The sequence below is a fragment of the Ammospiza nelsoni genome, chromosome 5 (genome assembly GCF_027579445.1).
Source record: "Ammospiza nelsoni isolate bAmmNel1 chromosome 5, bAmmNel1.pri, whole genome shotgun sequence".
Classification (NCBI taxonomy): Eukaryota; Metazoa; Chordata; class Aves; order Passeriformes; family Passerellidae; genus Ammospiza; species Ammospiza nelsoni.
The window spans coordinates 14,873,350-14,890,857 of NC_080637.1; the positions used below are offsets into that span (position 1 = coordinate 14,873,350).

Sequence of the window (17,508 nt, forward strand, 5' to 3'; positions counted from 1 at the left end):
GCCTGTGGGACCCCTCTCACACACACAGACCATGGGCTTCACCTCTGGGGCCTGAGGGGGAAGAGGACTTGCAGAGCAAAGCTCCTTCAGAAATCCCTGTGCTCCATCCCTGTGCATCTCAGGGATGGGGATGCTTCTCCCCCTTGAGAAGATACACATCACTGTGGAGGCTGTTTGCTGCCAAACCCTCCATATGTGCTGCAGTGAGGCACAGCCTCCCACCAGACTTGGTGTCACACTGTCTGATAATTATTCAGATAACTCCCACAGGAACTTCCCAGTCTGGGCAAATTCCCTATACAGATGAGAATAAGGTTAGTAGAGGATATGGTTAGCAAGTGGAGTTCAATTTATTAAAAAGGAAAGAGCAGACCAACCTCCAGGTAGCCTATAATGCAGTACTTCTGAGGCCTGCTCATGCCACAGGTTGACGAGGCTGTCAGTCGCTTGCTGCGGCCCTGGAGGAGGTCCCCAAGGGCTGGGTGGCAGGACCCAGCCCCACAGTCATGCTGTGCATGCCGGGGCCTTATCAGCACTGAGCATAACAGAAGATCAAAGAAAGATTAAATTGGTTTGTGTAGCCAGCAGTATCCTCCAGACAAAAACAGTTAAATCCCAACACAAGCAGAAAACTCAATTATCCTTTGCCTGTACTCCTTTTGTCCTTACTTATACATTTTTAAAAGAACTTCAGTAATGAACACACCAGCTGCAAAATAATAAAAAAAATAGAGCTAGCATATTGCAAATCTATACTAAAACTTAAATTTTCAGCACGTTGGCATTTTTACTGAAAAGAAATGTGCCATGAGCAATAATTTATTATGCTTCCCACCCTTACATACCATTGCCAGCAATCCTAAAAAAGAGTATTTCAATTGACTCCCTGAATAGAGACAGATTTTAATTAATTCCACTTATTTCTGTTGAAATAAGTGTTCCAAGTTATAATGGTGGAAATGAGACCAGGATTGAGACCAGGATTGATATCAGGGGTCCCCCAAATTTTCTTTTAATTTGCAATGAATCCCTAGTCCAGTGTCAAAACCCTGTCAGACCCCATGAAGTGGTCATTAATAAATTAAAAGAGTAATTCTGAATACTCTGAATAATTGCAGAACTTCTTTGTTTAGCCTGAAACAACTTTCAGTATCTTCCCTATTATATTAAGACTTTCCTTACAGGGCTTTTCCTTTTAAACAAGTTCTGTCCTGAAACTCTGCAAAGGAATGGGTACCTTGGAGGCTATATCCATTCAGCCTTACTTGGCTCAACTTGTTAGAAAAGGTGCAGTTAAAAAACACTACAACTGATACTTGAAGATCCCACAAAACACCAGAAATACAACTACCACAGTAAAAATACAGCATTTTACACCAAATTTCAGTCTAGGACTCAGGCTATAATTCAAAAGCAGTGCCTATGTTTAGTTAGCCTGCTCTTTTTAATTATACAAATCCATGATGATTATTCATTAGCAGATGTTGATTGCCCCTTTCAGGACCTGAATCAGACTCAATTACAACATGTGTGTCTTCTTTGTACTTGAAGATATCATATCTCATAGGTCCCTCACTGGCAGGAGAGTGGGGAATAAGGATTCACTGTCAAGTGTTTCTCAATAGCATTTTCTTAAAAGAAGTGCTTTAAGAAAATCTTGGAAAGGTGTGTAAATCATATGATAATATTTCAAATTTGGCCTGAGTCACTGTAGCATCTGTACTTACTGAGGTGTAACAGGATGGCCAGCCCCAGCCTCATGCCTCCCCATCAAACTCTGACTGGTACTGCTGCAAGAGAAAAACTGGTCCATCACTTGGTGCTCTGGCTCACCAGGGCCCACAGGTGTACTCAGAATTGACTGAATTCATTTCAGCCTTCAGTGAAGTGACAGAGATGTAATAAAAATATAATGACTAAAAGGAAACCCTGGCTTTGATTTAGTTGTAGGAAAAAAAAAATCTCATGATGGAAACTTCAGTACTGAAACTGGAATGAAAGCAGAGAAGCACTTCACAAAGGCTTCCAGAGAAGACCTTGAAAACATATTTACACTTAGTATAAAATAGAACTAGAATGCTATCAGCTAAAATACTATGGTATTCAAATTTTAAAAAACCACCTCAATTCTAAGTGGATTCAGCAGGGCTGTTTGCAGAGATCTAGCTCTGTCTCTGGAGATTCTAGTTTGTTTTCATTAATTTAAAAGACAGTCAGAGATGCCACTGAGAAGTGCCTGATGTCAGGTGCTATGAATTTTGTCAGAAACCTATTTGTCAGAATAAATGCATCTTAATGTTTAGTGAAGAAAACCAGGTAATGTCAGCATCAGTGCAAAAAAATTGTACAGGTAAAACTCAGCACAAGTCCAAGAGAGATTGATTGTGACATTATGGCATCCTTCCTATTTACTGGAAGAAAGTGAGACTTGCCAACACAAAACTATTGGAAAAACAAAAGGCAGTCATGGGTATAAAAGATAATCCAGTATCCTGCCACCAAGTAGAACTCCCAAACCAAACCTGCCCCCATCTTTGCATCTTCCACCTCTTTCTCCACCTGTAGGAAGCAGTGAGGCTGGTGCACCCTGAAACAGTTCCAGCTGCTGGGACAACCCTGTATGAGCATGGCCCAAGCACCACTATCCAGCTGTGTTCTTGTTCCTCACACAGCCATCACTGTAGTGAGTGAGCTTAAATGAAATACACCCCCAGAGAAGTGGGAACATAAACAAAATCACTTCAGGTGTTAGAGACTCCATGTGCACCCAGCTCTATGCAGCACACGACACAACAGCTGTACCCAGATGAGCACTTCAGCAACCACTTCAGGCAGTACCTAGATGAGTACTTCAGGCAGGAAAGCTAGCAAGGGTCACCAGGCTTTCATTCTGCTGCAGCTGCTCTCACCTGCCACAATCACAGAGGGCCTGGCATGTGACAGGGAGATGATGCTGCTGAGCATCCATGCAGCTGTGCCTGGCTACAGAGACCTGGCCAAAGATCAACTGTCCGAAGCAAAACTGAGCAAATATTTTCCCTCTCTGCTGGACTTCAAATTTTCTACTCTGTCAGAATAATGGGCAGACTCAGAGATGATTTAAGCTGCAAGCACTGCCACAGCACTGCAGTGAAAAACAGGTGCCCATGGTGAGCAATCTTGGCAGTTACACATCCAATTCCTACCCTAACACTGTGACATGTAACACAAGTGATACTCTCTAAACCTCACTCCCTTTAATGGACAAACAAGGACTAGAAAAACCCCAACAAATTTTGGTTCCATGCTTAACAGGAAAATTAAATACTGAAGAGGTCTTACCTGGGTTCCAGGCAGCCCAGTGTCTCAGCTGGGAATGAGCAGAGCTGAGTGAGGGAAGCAAGCAAAGGAATACCTGTGCACTTCAGCTGGAGAAGACAGCACGTCCCCTGAGGCACCAAGGTGTAGGTGAGAATGAGACCCAGCCTGCAACCTGTCAAAAGCTTGATTTGTGAACTCCTTCTGCTTCTGGCATCAGCAAATATATTCACTGAAAGACAATTGTGACAGGTTAAGTTCATGGCAGAAAAAGTTCATGCAAGTGAAAACAGAAGGCTGGGATTCTTAAAGTGCTGACAAACAACACCTTGTCTGTTGTTTAATTAAACATCTGTTCAGTTGGTCTGGTTTGAAATCAAATATCAAAGTCTTTCTAACTAGTTAGCATCAGAAGTCTAGTGGCCCTGGATTATCTGATCATGGGCTAAAAAGGATTCACACAGCAGGAGTGTCAATGGTCTGAAGGGCTGTTTGGGGTTCTGAGGTGACTGTAAACATGCCTGCCAGACAGCTGTGATTGCACTTGTGTGGACATACTGAGCCAAATCTGAAATAATTCAAACTCTGGATCTTCAGTGTGAGCACTATGTTTTTCTCAATTTAAAGCTGAAGACAACAGGGCAACTTGAGTCATGGCTTTGCATTTCAGCACAAATTTTGCCTGTAACTGTCCCCAGCAGCAAGCACAGGACTGCACTGATGTGTGGGGTACAGCACAGTCACAGGCAACACGGTGATGGAGCAGCTCTGAAATAGGGTCCAACAGCTCATGTGCAGAACTGGCCACTGTTCTCTGGTGTCTGTTGAAACATGTGGCACTGTGATTCCAGTTTTCAGAATGGCAGGTTGCCTTGATACACAATTTTAGAGGGGACATATTAGTTATCAGTTCTCTGACTGTTTGTAAGGCTCAATTCATGACAGTCTGTCAAGCATCATCACACATCCTTAAACAGAAGGTTTTCTACAGGAGCAAAATATGTTTTATAAATTAATCACTGCCTTTTCTTTTGGTTCTTCCTATTCTTTTGGAAAAAATGAAAGGTGTGTTCTTTAATCCTATTGCAATGCTCTGTACTAAGTGTCCTCTGCCATTATTATAATTATTAACTCTAGTGGAAATAATTCTTATACTTAATTTTTTTGAAATTATTTTCCTCAAATGCATGTGGAAATTACTTGTGAGAGACTTTTTTCAGGTTGATTTAATCTGCATTTGGTCTGCACTTATGCATGATTAATTATTGTATAGATGGTTTACACTTAGTGGGTTTTGGTATTAGGAAAAAGACTAAATGATATATTAAGATATTAATTTCACTTTTTATCTGCAAGCAATATATCAAATGTTGCCTGGAAGAGACACATATAACTGAAGAAAGTATTATTACTATTATGCTACTAAATTATAAACTGGTTGACATTTTATTAACGTATTTCATGGGGAATTCAGAATTTGTTACAGAGAAGTTATGTGAGAAGTAAATATCAAGGAAGATTTATTTGCAGAATATAGCCAGTCCTCTGCTCTGATTTATGTAAGACCCCAAGCAAGGAGGTTTTAAACTGCTTGAGGCAGGGATTAAGAAACTTCTTTCTTGCTTCTTTAATCTCTGCACTGGTAAAGGATCTGGATTTATAATGCATCACTTGTCCCATGCTGGCTGGAGGCTAGATAGCACTGGTGTGTGATTTTTCAAGTCATCACAGGTCTGAGGGCTGTCATTGCTTAGGCCCAAGGCATATCCTCAGTACACACAAAGGATGGGAATTGTCAGCACTGCAGCATGTATTCCCTTCCCAGATACCAACCAGCAGTGAGGGAAGGGGCAGGAGTAGAGCCACAACTTCAAAATTTCAATACATTTTTCAAGAAATGAAATTATTTGAGCCTAGCACTATTCTTGCTGTGTGAAAAGTAAGTATTCAATCTAAACAAATAACTTGGGCTTCCTTCATGTCAATGGAGAAAGACAGGGAGAGTTCATCCCACCACCTTCTTGAGGAAGGGATAAATCCTCTTTGGAGGTATCTGCTGCTTTCCTTTGGTCATGAGCAGCCCAGCTCCTTAGTTTAAGACAGATGCTTGTATTTTAAGCAACTGTACTGAGATTAAATATAAAATGTACTGACATGAATCCCATCCATGGCCAAAATCTTGAACAAAATCAAATGGTCTGAAAATCAAAATTATCTTCCTACATTCTCTCTCGCCTCTTTTGTTTCTGTCCTCATTTCTTCAAAACTACATCTTATGCCTAAAATAGAATTTCTCAAAGGCAAAGACTGAGCTTTTTGTGGGTTTGCATACTGGCAGAATGTAGCACTACATAATAAAACCAGAATGAATTGTAAGTTTACAACCAGGTAAGATAAGGGTTTTTTTCTGATAAATCTGATCAGGAGAGAGCTAAGGACAGCAGGGGAATAGGCTACAGATGTGACAGGAGAGAAAGGCTACCCTACCCCTCAGCCTCCTCACCTCCACATCCCACTGGCTGACTGCTCCTCCATATTGTGCACCCTGAAGGAAACAGCTACTTTAAAACTTGTATTTAATAAATATTTTTAAAGAGCTTTTTCACAATTCAAAAGGATGTAAAGTCTATCTGTAATTTATGAGAAGCTTCCTCTTTTTCTTACAGTCACAGCATCCCACAGTGCCCTTCACCTTTAGTGTGCAAGTTTGAAAGCTTTGATTTTTCCGCCACAAACAAGAAACTTAGCTTCAACTCAAATATTATCTCCCTGGCAGGCACAGCATTGATAGTAGTAATCGGCACTAAAGACTGTCCTGGTTTCAGCCAGGACAGGTTAATCTTTTGCAGTAGCTGGGAGGGGACATGGCCAGGATCCTGATACTATTCAATACCAGCTCAGGTCATTGCCAGGGGCAGGAGGTGAGGACTGTCCTTCCTTCAGTGGAGTAAACACGGCAGGGGGAATCCGTCCAGCATTGTTCATTTGTCAAGGAGTCCATGGTGGGCATTTCTGCGGGTGAATCACTCCCTCCTTTGTATACCTCTGTTGCTATTATTGTTGCTCTTACTGTTGGCTTTCTTATCTCACTGCTGTTTCCAGTAAATTGTTCTAATCTCAACCTGTGAGCCCTGCCTTTTGTGACTCCAATTAGAGGGGAGTGAGGGGGAAGCAGCAGTGTGGTTTTAGCAGGAGTACTAAACTGGAGAATAACATTCCTGAAGCAAAACAAATAATAAGACAGTGTATTTATTCTAAAATACCAGTGTGATTTTAAAAGTGCTAGTCAAGCTATATAAGTAGAAAAATAGTTACTCATTTTTTTTTAAAAAAAGGGTTGCAGAGTTACGAGTTGGGAGCTGATTGCAGGCCAGGAGAGTTCTTTGTTAGCTGCATATTGTAACCACCTGTTAAGTGTTGGTCGTTAACCCTCTATTGTTGAGAATTCCCCTTTTTGTATCAGTACCGCCCTGCCTAAAGCCGGGTTGATGGCCCTTCTCAGGAAGAGACAAAGGAGTACACGCAGATAACCTCAGACCCAGAATGCATCGAGAGAGGACCCCCACCAGACTTACCAAAAGACCCCAAAAACAAGGAGCCAACACAGAATTAAGAGATCAAAGTGATGTCTGGACATGAGGAACAGTACAGAGCCTGCAGAGACGCTGAGACCCTTTGCTGCCCCTCGCCCCAAGCAGAGACCTCAGCTGGGGCCAGGACCGCGAGACTGCAAAACCCAGAAGCTGTAGCATGGGGTTTAACCTCCTTGGTTTCTCATGAGGGTGGGTTCTTCAGCTCTGCTCTCTAAAGGACAAAGCTGCACGTTCCTCCTTCTCCAAGCCATTCCTGCCAGCGATGGCAAGACCGGGGACCCGTTGAGCGTCCCAACCTTGAGCTGATCACTTTTAATAAAGGCATTATAAAGGAGAAGAGATCTCCTGCCGTTTTATTTCACCATACGTGTTTAAGATACTAGTTTCATGTTATTTCCCTGCTGGCAGTAGGGCTAGGATGCTGGGAAATCTGTCACACACCTCAATGCAGTCTCATGTTAAGTTTTCTCAGTGAGTTCATGCAGTATAACAGGACAGGACTCTTTCTAAGAACCTTCCATATCAATAAACAACAAATTTTAAATTTTTCATTGCTTTGCTGGCCTATTAGTCAGATATAGTTAGTCTCCCTAAATTGAAGAGGCAAAAAATGTATTATTGCACACAAAAGCATAGAAGAGAGAGCTAGAAAGAAACTGAAAAGAAATATCTTACTACAACCTTAAACATGAAGCTTCTCACTGGAAAGCTTGTTGCACCACAGTATCTGTTAACAGGGCATAACAGTGCTCTTATTCTGCTAATGGTCTTTGTACTGCTGAAAATGCTAAGAAAAGATTGTCCTATTTTTATTTGTCCAAATTTGTGGCCATGTCCTGTTTTATGTCCCTATTATTAGATTTTTCATGCATGTCAGCCTAAATTGTCCTATTTTTCTCTAGGTAAAAGTAAATTATTTTGCAAATGTTGAATTGACGTTGTTTAGAAATTATCTTGAGCTCAGAAAATCTCTCTCGCCCCTGAGGAACCCCTGGATCACTGGCATATAAACATTTTCTTACAAATGCAGAAAACTTTCATACCATGGTCTGTTTGGGAGGTCAGATGTATGTTTGGGGGGTTTTATTGGCAGGAGTCGGGGGGAGCGAATAAACAAAAATCAGAAGCCAAAAGACCACAATTTAAAAATGTATCAAAGGAAAACAGTAAATTCCACAAGCTCGCCCAAAAACCCCTAGGAAATTGAGATCATCAGGTGGAGAACCTGACAGACAGGGGGATGACAGCTTCAGTTTGAAAAGTGCAAACAGCAGAGAGATCATGTCCACTAGAGGACAACAGCAGTGACAGCAGCAGCAAAAGCATTCAGTGCAGAGCTACCAGGGCTCAGTGGTTAGAGGTTCTATGGGAGCCACTGGCTCTAGCCCTTCAGTCAGAAGCACAAAGTGAAATCACCTTTTCCACCCTCCTGGGAAGCACCTGAACTATTGGTCTCTGCAATGAAAGAAATCTGCCCTCATAGTTTCCCTTTATTTTTTTATAAGGACTTCAAAATTAAATGTTATGTCTCAGATGGACATGGAATAAAACAATTTTGGTTCATTTACATTCATTTTGGTTAGTAAAAGTGAGATGGACTGAAATTACCTTTCTCTTTACTTCATTGGCTGTAAGAAATGGTTTCTTTCTCATATAACTGGAAAAATAAGAGTAGCACATAGAAGACAGAACAAGCACATTTAGCTGAAAAAGCTGAAATGAATAAATCTTCAGAAAGATCTGTCTGCATGGAGAAAAAACTGGTAAATGTGATGTTACCAACACCTGTAACAGGCATGGTGTCTGGCTGATCACCACTACAGCATTCTTACACAGCCCCTCTCCTGTGGTCACCCAGGAAGTTCCTGGTTGCAGAAGAATGAGAACAGAGCAGACAGGAGTCAGATGACCTGTAAATATAAATATCCTGGCAATATAAACAGCTAAACTGACATTTTGGAATCTCTTCATTTTCAGTCCTAAATGAGCTTTGATACAAAGGCTTCCAGAGGTATCAGTTGGTGGGAGCATGGTGCTGATAATGCCAAGCTTGTGGGTTGAATCTCCATATGGGCCATCCCTTAAAAGCTGGACTTGATGATCCTTCTGGGTCCCTTCCAACTCAGACTATGCTGATATTCTGTGAAATCTCCCAACATATGCATGCTAATTACCTAAAAGCTTGACAGAATGATAGCTGGACATCAGCTGTTTAGTTTTAACTGTGTCTATCCTGTAACACCCAAATCTGTTCAAACACAGGAAGCATCACACAGAAGTCACACATAAGTGAGAAGAATAATTAGATTTTGTCATGGACCCTAACCATATAACCAACATAACAGTAGCACAGCCAGAACATTGCATGCTAGTAAGTTGGGAACTGGTGTACAGATTAATATATCTTCCCCAGGATCAAGAATATATAAGCCCTGCTTTCTCTCAAGTATTTAATTATACCAGATGGAAGAAAGTGGAAAAAATTTGTCTTACTTCACTTTTCTGATCTTATCTTGTCAAATGGAAGGAAAGTGTTGTCACGACCAGGAAGGAGCAGCTGGGTTCAATGGAAACCCAGCCAAGCACAAAAAATGCCAGCAGCAAAGCTGGGGCAGGAAATACCTCTTGCTTTCAAAAGCCATTATTGAGGCAGTTCCTTTTCATCAGAAGAAGGCAGGAAGCAATGTTTCCCCTGATGACCACCTATGAGGAGGACATTTCAACAACAATTGGTTTGCTCACGCTCCCTGTCCTTTCTCACCAGGTAGTTTGTGACCATTACCCCAAGGTCCTGGCAGCAGGGTCAAGGGAGTGTCTGTGAACCCTGAGCCAGATGGCACCTCAGGATCTCTATATATCTCACAGGATAAGAAGCCTGAGACAGAAAAGGACCAGAACTTTGGGGAAATGAGGATCAATTTGAAGTTGGGGAGAGGGAAGACAAGCAGCTGATTCAGGAACCCTGGCAGCAAAAAGATTTAACATTTTGAAAAGGTCCACAGGTAATCATAGAGACATAGACTGGGCAAGGAAGATGTGAAGAAAGCTGGGCAGGAGATTGCAGAGAACATATTCAAAGTTGAAGCTGAAAGTTGTGGTTTAGACAGATGGGCATGAAAGAAGTGCCACGTGCTAGCAATTCATAAAAGTGTATTGCCATACAGGAACAGATGCTAAAAATGCACCAGGGCAATCCACCCACATGGCTACAGGGTCTCCATTCCCAGAGCAGGCAAATCAGAAACACACTGGCTGTTTGAAGAGTTAGAACGCATTGGACCTACTGAGGTCCACGATAAAGTGCTCACTTAAGAGTATCCTGATCCCTTCAGATTGCCTTGAGGAAGTGTCCTGAAAATTAATTGAAACCTTGGTGATTGCCAGATTATGCTTTGGCTAGATAAAGCTTAATAACCAGTTCTTGTTTTTGCAAGGTTCAGCTCTAACCAATCATATTCAAATTGTTGCAGAAAGCAATAAGCATGATAAAATAAATTTAAAAATCCCTCAGCAATATACTGAGTTAATGTTCTTTATTATAAAAATCAAAATAATATTCTTATAAAGCAAAACCTTCATACCAATTTGTAAAGAGTTCCTTATAATCTGTGTGACCTGCTGGAATATTGTGGGAAAAACTTACAAGAAAACTCAAAAGTCTAATTTCTAATATGTTGGAATAAATCAGCCAAGATTCTTCATGCAGAAAGCCAATTCTTTATTCACAAAGCTCATTTATAGGAAATGACATCTCACCTTTTCGTTAATTTAAAAGGGCTCATATGTTCTGATATTAAAATGGCTCGCTCCTGTGAGCTATTATCTCATTAAGGTTACCACTGGTTACCTATTAGATATGGGATAAGATACATAAAAGACTGATTACAATCAACAAAGCTTATCAAATTTAATCATGTCATTAACACTGGGTTTCACAGTATGAGGAAACAAGAGAATAATGTCCAATGTCTCTTAGGGAAATGGAAATAAATGACCATTTTTTGAAAGTCCAGATAGTTGAAACTGAGGAGAAAGTTCATTAGCTGGAAATGTTGATCTTTGACATCACTGAATGTCCTCCTGGATCCTGGAACAGGGAATAACTAAAGAATTTTGGAACACTATACCATGATGATAAGGCTTTTGTTGGCAAATTGCCTCTGTAGTTTGCAGACACAGATATGTCTTGGCAGTCCTACTTCTGTTCCTGTTCTGGCCACGAAGGCTGCATGGTGATTAGGTTATTTCTCTTCCCACTGGGCCTCATTTTATCAGAGGCAATTGGTGTCTGATCAAATGAACAGGTGACTGTGTCAAACCTGCTGATGATAAAAAACAAGCACACCCTCTCTTCAAGTTAATGAATCAATTAGGCTTTGCTGTTGCACACTCAATTGGGATTTAGATTTGATGATCTTTTTTCCAAATTTCTAATGTAAATAGTGCATTATTCAAAATTATTTGTTGTCTAAATTTCTAATGTACATATTACATTATTTGGATGTTCTTAAGGCACTAAATTCCCCTTATTTCTTTTTTTTATTTGAATGAGATGCATGTCTTTGATTATAAGCATGAAGAAACATCAAGGCAAAACAATACATGTAGTGAACAAGAAACTGACAGCAATCAGGAATAAATCAGGTGCAACAATTAAGAATATTTCAGATAATACACATAATTATTAATACATGTGAAATTAGGTAATTAGGAATCTCTGAAACACTGTACCATCATCACAGAGTCTGTGAACAGCTGACAAACCTCAGTTTAGTGAGGGCTTGGATAATTATTTCCAGTTAATAATTCCCAAGCTCACTCCAAAAACAGGTTCAGCTGTCATATATAAAGGGTCAACTTGCCAAGTCCAAGTGACTTGAATCTAGTTTTGATGCAGAAAACATCTTTATCTGGGTTTACTGGCAAATTCTCCACCCAGGTAGAGCCAAGGCCTGGCCACTGCCCAAGCTCCAACTGGGAGGGGATTCCCTAAACACATTTTAAAACAAGGCTCTTAAGAACAGCAGTTAAGAGTAAAGGCCTTGGGGTTAAAGACTAATCAAGCCATCCATAGATGGATCCCCCCTGTCGTGGTTTGAGAGGAAGTAAGTTTTCTGGGATATGCTGTGGTCACCATTAGGTGTTCAGATTTTAATATTGGCATCTGGTGTGCCTGAGATGGAAGGGTGAAAGAGAGAGAGCACCGAGAGGCATCGGGCAGCGCCCCCCACCCCCCGCCTTCCCCAGGAGACAGAGAGAGCCTGTACCACCTTAAAATTTGATATCAGTGTCCAGCCGCTTGTGGCAGCTTTTAACCCTTTTTCAGACAAGGAAAACTTTGCAGAACATTAACCTTTCCTAGAAGAGAGATAGAGATGAAATGGAAGAAGGAAATGTGCAGGTATGAAGGTCTGGGCAAGTGAAAGATGTCAGGAGAGTAGAGAAGAATCTTAGGTGGAAAGAGATGATGGAGTGGCCTTAGCTGGACTCTTCTTGTTATAGCCATGGACAGAACCATGTTCCTGGTGACACAGAGACTGCATCCAGGGGGAGGCAATGGCTCAGAGCCAAGAGGGTTCAGTGTTGGTACCCCTCGGGCCCAGGGGGTGAAATCTGGGGGGACAGGTGTCCCAAAGGTGAGACTGCTCTTTTTGGAATGGGACAAAGCATCCTTAAAAGGATGACCCTAGAAGCAGCTCTGGTCCCTGTGCAGTGGTGAGAGCACTGGACATGGAAGGAAGAGGTCACAATGGCACATGCTGTCCGGGCAGTGCCACAAGTGACATGGAAACACAGGAGGTTTCAACGGTGTTTCCTGGAGAAGCCTATGGCACAAGAGGAACTCCTCTCTTCTTGATGAACTGGGAATTGATTATCTAAAGGGTGGTGATGGACTGAGAGTTGGTGATTTTGGGGGATAGATGTATTGGAAATTTGGTGGGGGGAGGAGGAAATGTTTTTGGAAAGTTTTCATTTTCCCTGTGTGTTTCTTGTTACTTAGAGTTGTAGTTTAGTTAATAAAGTTTTCTCTTTATTTCTAAGTGGGGGCCTGCTTTGCTTATTCCTGGTCACATCTCACAGCAGATGCCAGGGAGCATATATTTTCATGGGGGCACTGGCATTGTGCCAGCGTCAAACCATGACACCCCCAAAGTTTCCTTCAGGGCAGAGATATTTCAAACACAGCAATCTGCTGGACTGCTTCTGTAATAATAACTGGAAAAAAAAACACATGGCTAGCAGTTTGGAGGAGGCTTTCAATGAAGCTTAGATATTTTCTTGGAACTCTGAAAAATATTTAAAATTATGAGACAGCATTGGGTCAAACCATAGAGTCAGTGCAGGGACTAGCCAGAGTCTGGTCTAAGAGATGCATAAGCAGCTAGAGAACAAAAAAAGAAGGATCCTGAAATGACAGGTGTCTTCTAGATAATAACACAAAAAGATGTTAAAGCATAAAAGAAGCTGGCTGAAAATACAGTAATAACATCTTATGATAATGCCTATTGAAATAAACAGGGCCAGAAGATTTCTTCTCCTTTTTAATGCCTTTATTAAAAGTGATCAGCTCCAGATTGGGCAGCTCCAAAGGGCTGCAATCCCCGTCGTGTCTCCCAGGGCAACTCAGAGGAGGAGGACATCCGCAGCTCTGTCCACTACGGGCAGAACTGAGGGATCCAATCATCGGGGGAGCCTTTCCAGCATGATGTGCCCATCAAATCTTAGTGCTCCCTGCCAAGTCGGCCCCATCTCACCGCCGGGGATCACTCCCTCGGTCAGGGCGAGAGGGAGTCCGAAGGTGTTCCACATCTCTGCAGGCTCAGCACTCGGCTCCTCACGTCCAGACATCACTCCAGTCTCTCAACTCTTATTTGGCTCGTTGTTTTTGGGGTTTCTCCGTGGGTTTGGAGTCGGGGGGAGGGGGGGGGGGGGGGGGGGGTCCCACAAAGCATGCTGGTCCTGGAGTCACTTTGCATAACCCCCCCCTCCAGGTCTCTTCTCCTCACTGTTCGGGAAGGTCCCCACCCTTCAGTGTCTCAGGAGAAGGGCCATTAACTCACCCCAGCCAGGGCTTTTACTAATACAAAAACAACCATTAACGACAACGACCCGTAATTACCACCATTAACGACAACGACCCGTAATTACCATAACACAGGCAGCAGCCCAGCAGTAGTGGTAACTTTTTTTCTCACAGAAAAAAATCAACTGAATTTTTGTTTATAACACCTATTATAAAATCAGTAAATTCACATCATGTAATCAACATATCAGTGGTAACTGTCTTAGGAAGTTGAGATAACACCTTTCTAAACAGTCAGGTACCTATGACAGTAAAATGAAACAAATGAAAACACTAAAACAGCTTACAATCAATACCAGCCATAATGTAGAATCATCACTGACCCTTCTGCATTATCTATGGAACATAAAACAGCAGAGATTGTAACAAGCAATAGAATCTTTGACAAAATGAAGGGTGAACACACTGTACTGTCTTTATCCACAAAGAGGTGTTTATCAGTGTTTCATCACAGCTTTTTTAGTTGGAGTTGTCCTATCTCTCAAAAGAAAACAACTATATATCTTACAATGTAGAAAAGTAAATTTAGCTGTCTTAGATTGCAATGAAGGATGTAACCAGAAGTGTGTCTTGTTATCACCATCAGTTAAAACCAGGTGGAGCAGTGTTCTTTATCTCTCCCATAACCCACCCTCCCTCCAGGAGTTATCTTCTGTTAATGGCCCATTGAGTCTCAAAGCATGAGTGATAAAATTACCTCATCCCATTGTGAAATGCTCCACCCAGGGGGAGGAGCCAAGCATTCCTACCTCCATATAAACTGAGATTTCAAACATCTTAGGCAGCCTTTTTCCACTGGATTCCAAGAGGAAGACCAGACCCTTCTACACCACCACTGGACCTTCAAAGGAAAACTACACCCTTTGACAGGATCACTGCTTCAACAGAACCCCATCTGTCTCTCCAGGAGGACTGCAGCCACCATTTATTTGGACGGCTACCAACAACCTGACCAACAGGGTGTCAGGTTGTGTTCTGACTTTGTCTGCTTGAGCAGTAAAATATTTTTTAAAGAGCTAATTATTTCTAAACTTTAGAGAACTGGTGCAGATCACATTCAAGGTTTACGACTTAGTTAAGAACTTAAAATTGCTGAAAATATTCTTGGAGGAAAAGGAGAGCTGTGAGCTGGGCGCAGGGGCAGGGATAGACAAGATGGCAGCAATGGCCAAGCTGACAACCCCAGCCCCACATGCTCCCCCCGAGGGCGCTCACATTGGTGCCAGGACCCCCCTGGCCCCCCAAGGCAGCCCCATGGGAGCCCCCCTGCCCACAGCAGCCCCCCAGCCCCGTGGGTCTACCCTGCTCCCCAGCAATGACAGCAGAGAGGCCCAAGACTCCAGAGTGGGCCCCAAGATCCCTCAGGTGCTGGAGAAGATCCTGCAGCTCCAGCAGAGCCGCCAGGAGGAGCTGGTGACGGTCCTGGGGGTCTCAGCTGAGGATGAGATGGAGACAGAGCTCCAGGCATCAGCATTGGCCTCCGAGGCTGAGGAGGACACAGGAACATCCAAAAAGGTGAGGAACCAGAAGCGCCGCAACTGCAAGAAGAAGAAGAAGCAGGGGAAGGGAGGGCCCCGGGAGGGGCCCCCAACCCTGACCTGCCCCTGGGTGGACCCCGAGCCCACCCCTTGCAATGTCCCTGAGGTGGAGATTGAGTACGTAACCGAGGAGCCTGAAATCAACAACCCCAACTTCGTGTTCTTCAGGAGGATTTTCAAGGCTTTCAGGCTGACAGACAGGGTGAGGAAGGACAAGGAGAAAGAGCCAGAGTGGGCAGAGCAGGCAGAGAGTGCCGGGGTTCCCCATAAAAAGGGACCCAAGGATGGCACCAGGCGCACTGATGGGGTCAGCTCTGAGGACGAGCAGGAGAAGAAGCAGGAGGCACCCAAGCTGTCCAAGAAGAAGCTGCGGCGCATGAACAGGTTCACAGTGGCCGAGCTGAAACAGCTGGTGGCCCGGCCTGACGTGGTAGAGATGCACGATGTCACCACACAGGACCCCAAGCTCCTGGTGCACCTGAAGGCCACACGGAACTCGGTACCGGTGCCGCGACACTGGTGCTTCAAGAGGAAATACCTGCAAGGCAAGAGGGGCATTGAGAAACCACCCTTTGAGCTGCCCGAGTTCATCAAGCGCACGGGCATCCAGGAAATGCGCGAGGCCCTGCAGGAGAAAGAGGAGCAGAAAATTATGAAGTCCAAGATGCGGGAGAAGGTGCGACCCAAGATGGGCAAGATTGACATTGACTACCAGAAACTCCATGATGCCTTCTTCAAGTGGCAGACCAAGCCCAAACTGACCATCCACGGGGACCTCTACTACGAGGGGAAGGAGTTTGAGACGCGGCTCAAGGAGAAGAAGCCGGGTGTCCTCTCGGACGAGCTGTGGATTGCGCTGGGCATGCCCATGGGGCCAAATGCCCACAAGGTGCCCCCCCCATGGCTGATTGCCATGCAGCGCTACGGACCGCCCCCCTCGTACCCCAACCTCAAAATCCTGGGGCTCAACGCCCCCATCCCTGAGGGGTGCTCTTTTGGGTACCATGCTGGGGGATGGGGGAAGCCCCCCGTGGACGAGATGGGGAAGCCACTTTATGGAGATGTGTTTGGCACCAACATCACCAAGTTCTTGATGAAGGAGGAGGAGGAGGAGATTGACCGCACACCCTGGGGAGAGCTGGAGCCATCAGATGAGGAATCTGAGGAGGAAGAGGAGGAGGAGGAGAGCAATGAAGAGAAACCCAACCAGACAGGGTTCATCACCCCTGCTGACAGTGGGTTGATTACCCCAGGGGGTTTCTCCTCAGTGCCAGCCGGGATGGAGACACCGGAGGTGATCGAGCTCCGCAAGAAGAAAATAGAGGAGGCTATGGATGGGAGTGAGACCCCCCAGCTGTTCACAGTGGTCCCTGAAAAAAGCACAGCGACCATGGGCAGGGCCATGATGGGCTCCACTCACATCTATGACATGTCTGCAGTGGTGGGGCGTAAGGGACCAGTGACAGAGGCACAGAGTGTGGAGGTGGCGCTGGCCCCTGAGGAGCTGGAGCTGGACCCCACAGCCATGACTCAGAAGTATGAGGAGCACGTGCGGGGGCAGCAGGCGCAGGTGGAGAAGGAGGACTTCAGTGACATGGTGGCTGAGCACACCGCCAAGCAGAAGAAACGGAAGGCGCAGCCCCAGGATGCCCATGGGGGGGCCAAGAAGTACAAGGAGTTCAAGTTTTAGGTGTCACCACTGTCCCCTCAGTGTCACCTCTCTGTCATCCTCCTACACTGCCCTCTGTCACCCAGGGCTGTGGTCCAGGTCTTAGAGAGTTTGATGGCACTGTCCTCCATCTTTGTCCCCTGTCCTTGCCCCCAGCCTGTCCCCATTGTTTTGAAAATAAAAGGTGGCATTGCCACCACAAAAAAAAAAAAAAAAAAAAAAAAAAAAAAAATTACATAAAAAGAGTTGAAAGAGCTAGCAGCTCAAAAGCATTGAAGAGCCAAAAATTAGCCTCAGCCCAAGTCCAAGTGGTTCAATAAAGGGCTG

The 17,508-nt window shown here is 44.0% G+C and overlaps 2 protein-coding genes across 2 annotated transcripts in view; one reads left to right on the forward strand and one right to left on the reverse strand.

Annotated features, from left to right (window-relative positions):
* Positions 1-1,761, reverse strand: part of LAMB4 (laminin subunit beta 4) — a 40,349-nt gene extending 38,588 nt beyond the window's left edge. The window contains exons 1-2 of the mRNA XM_059472393.1: positions 1,728-1,761; positions 378-535 (exon numbers count right to left, since the gene is read on the reverse strand). Coding sequence (XP_059328376.1) covers positions 378-535; positions 1,728-1,761 — 192 coding nt within the window. The remainder of the gene's footprint in view (positions 1-377; positions 536-1,727) is intronic.
* Positions 1,762-15,129: 13,368 nt separating this feature from the next.
* SF3B2 (splicing factor 3b subunit 2) lies at positions 15,130-17,202 on the forward strand. Its single transcript, XM_059471769.1, has one exon. The coding sequence runs from the start codon at positions 15,130-15,132 to the stop codon at positions 17,200-17,202; it is 2,073 nt and encodes a 690-aa protein (XP_059327752.1).
* The last annotated feature ends 306 nt before the right edge of the window (positions 17,203-17,508 follow it).

Coding starts and splice junctions, on each gene's coding strand:
- SF3B2 (XM_059471769.1), top strand. CDS start 15,130: ATGGCAGCAATGGCCAAGCTGACAACCCCAGCCCCACATGCTCCCCCC.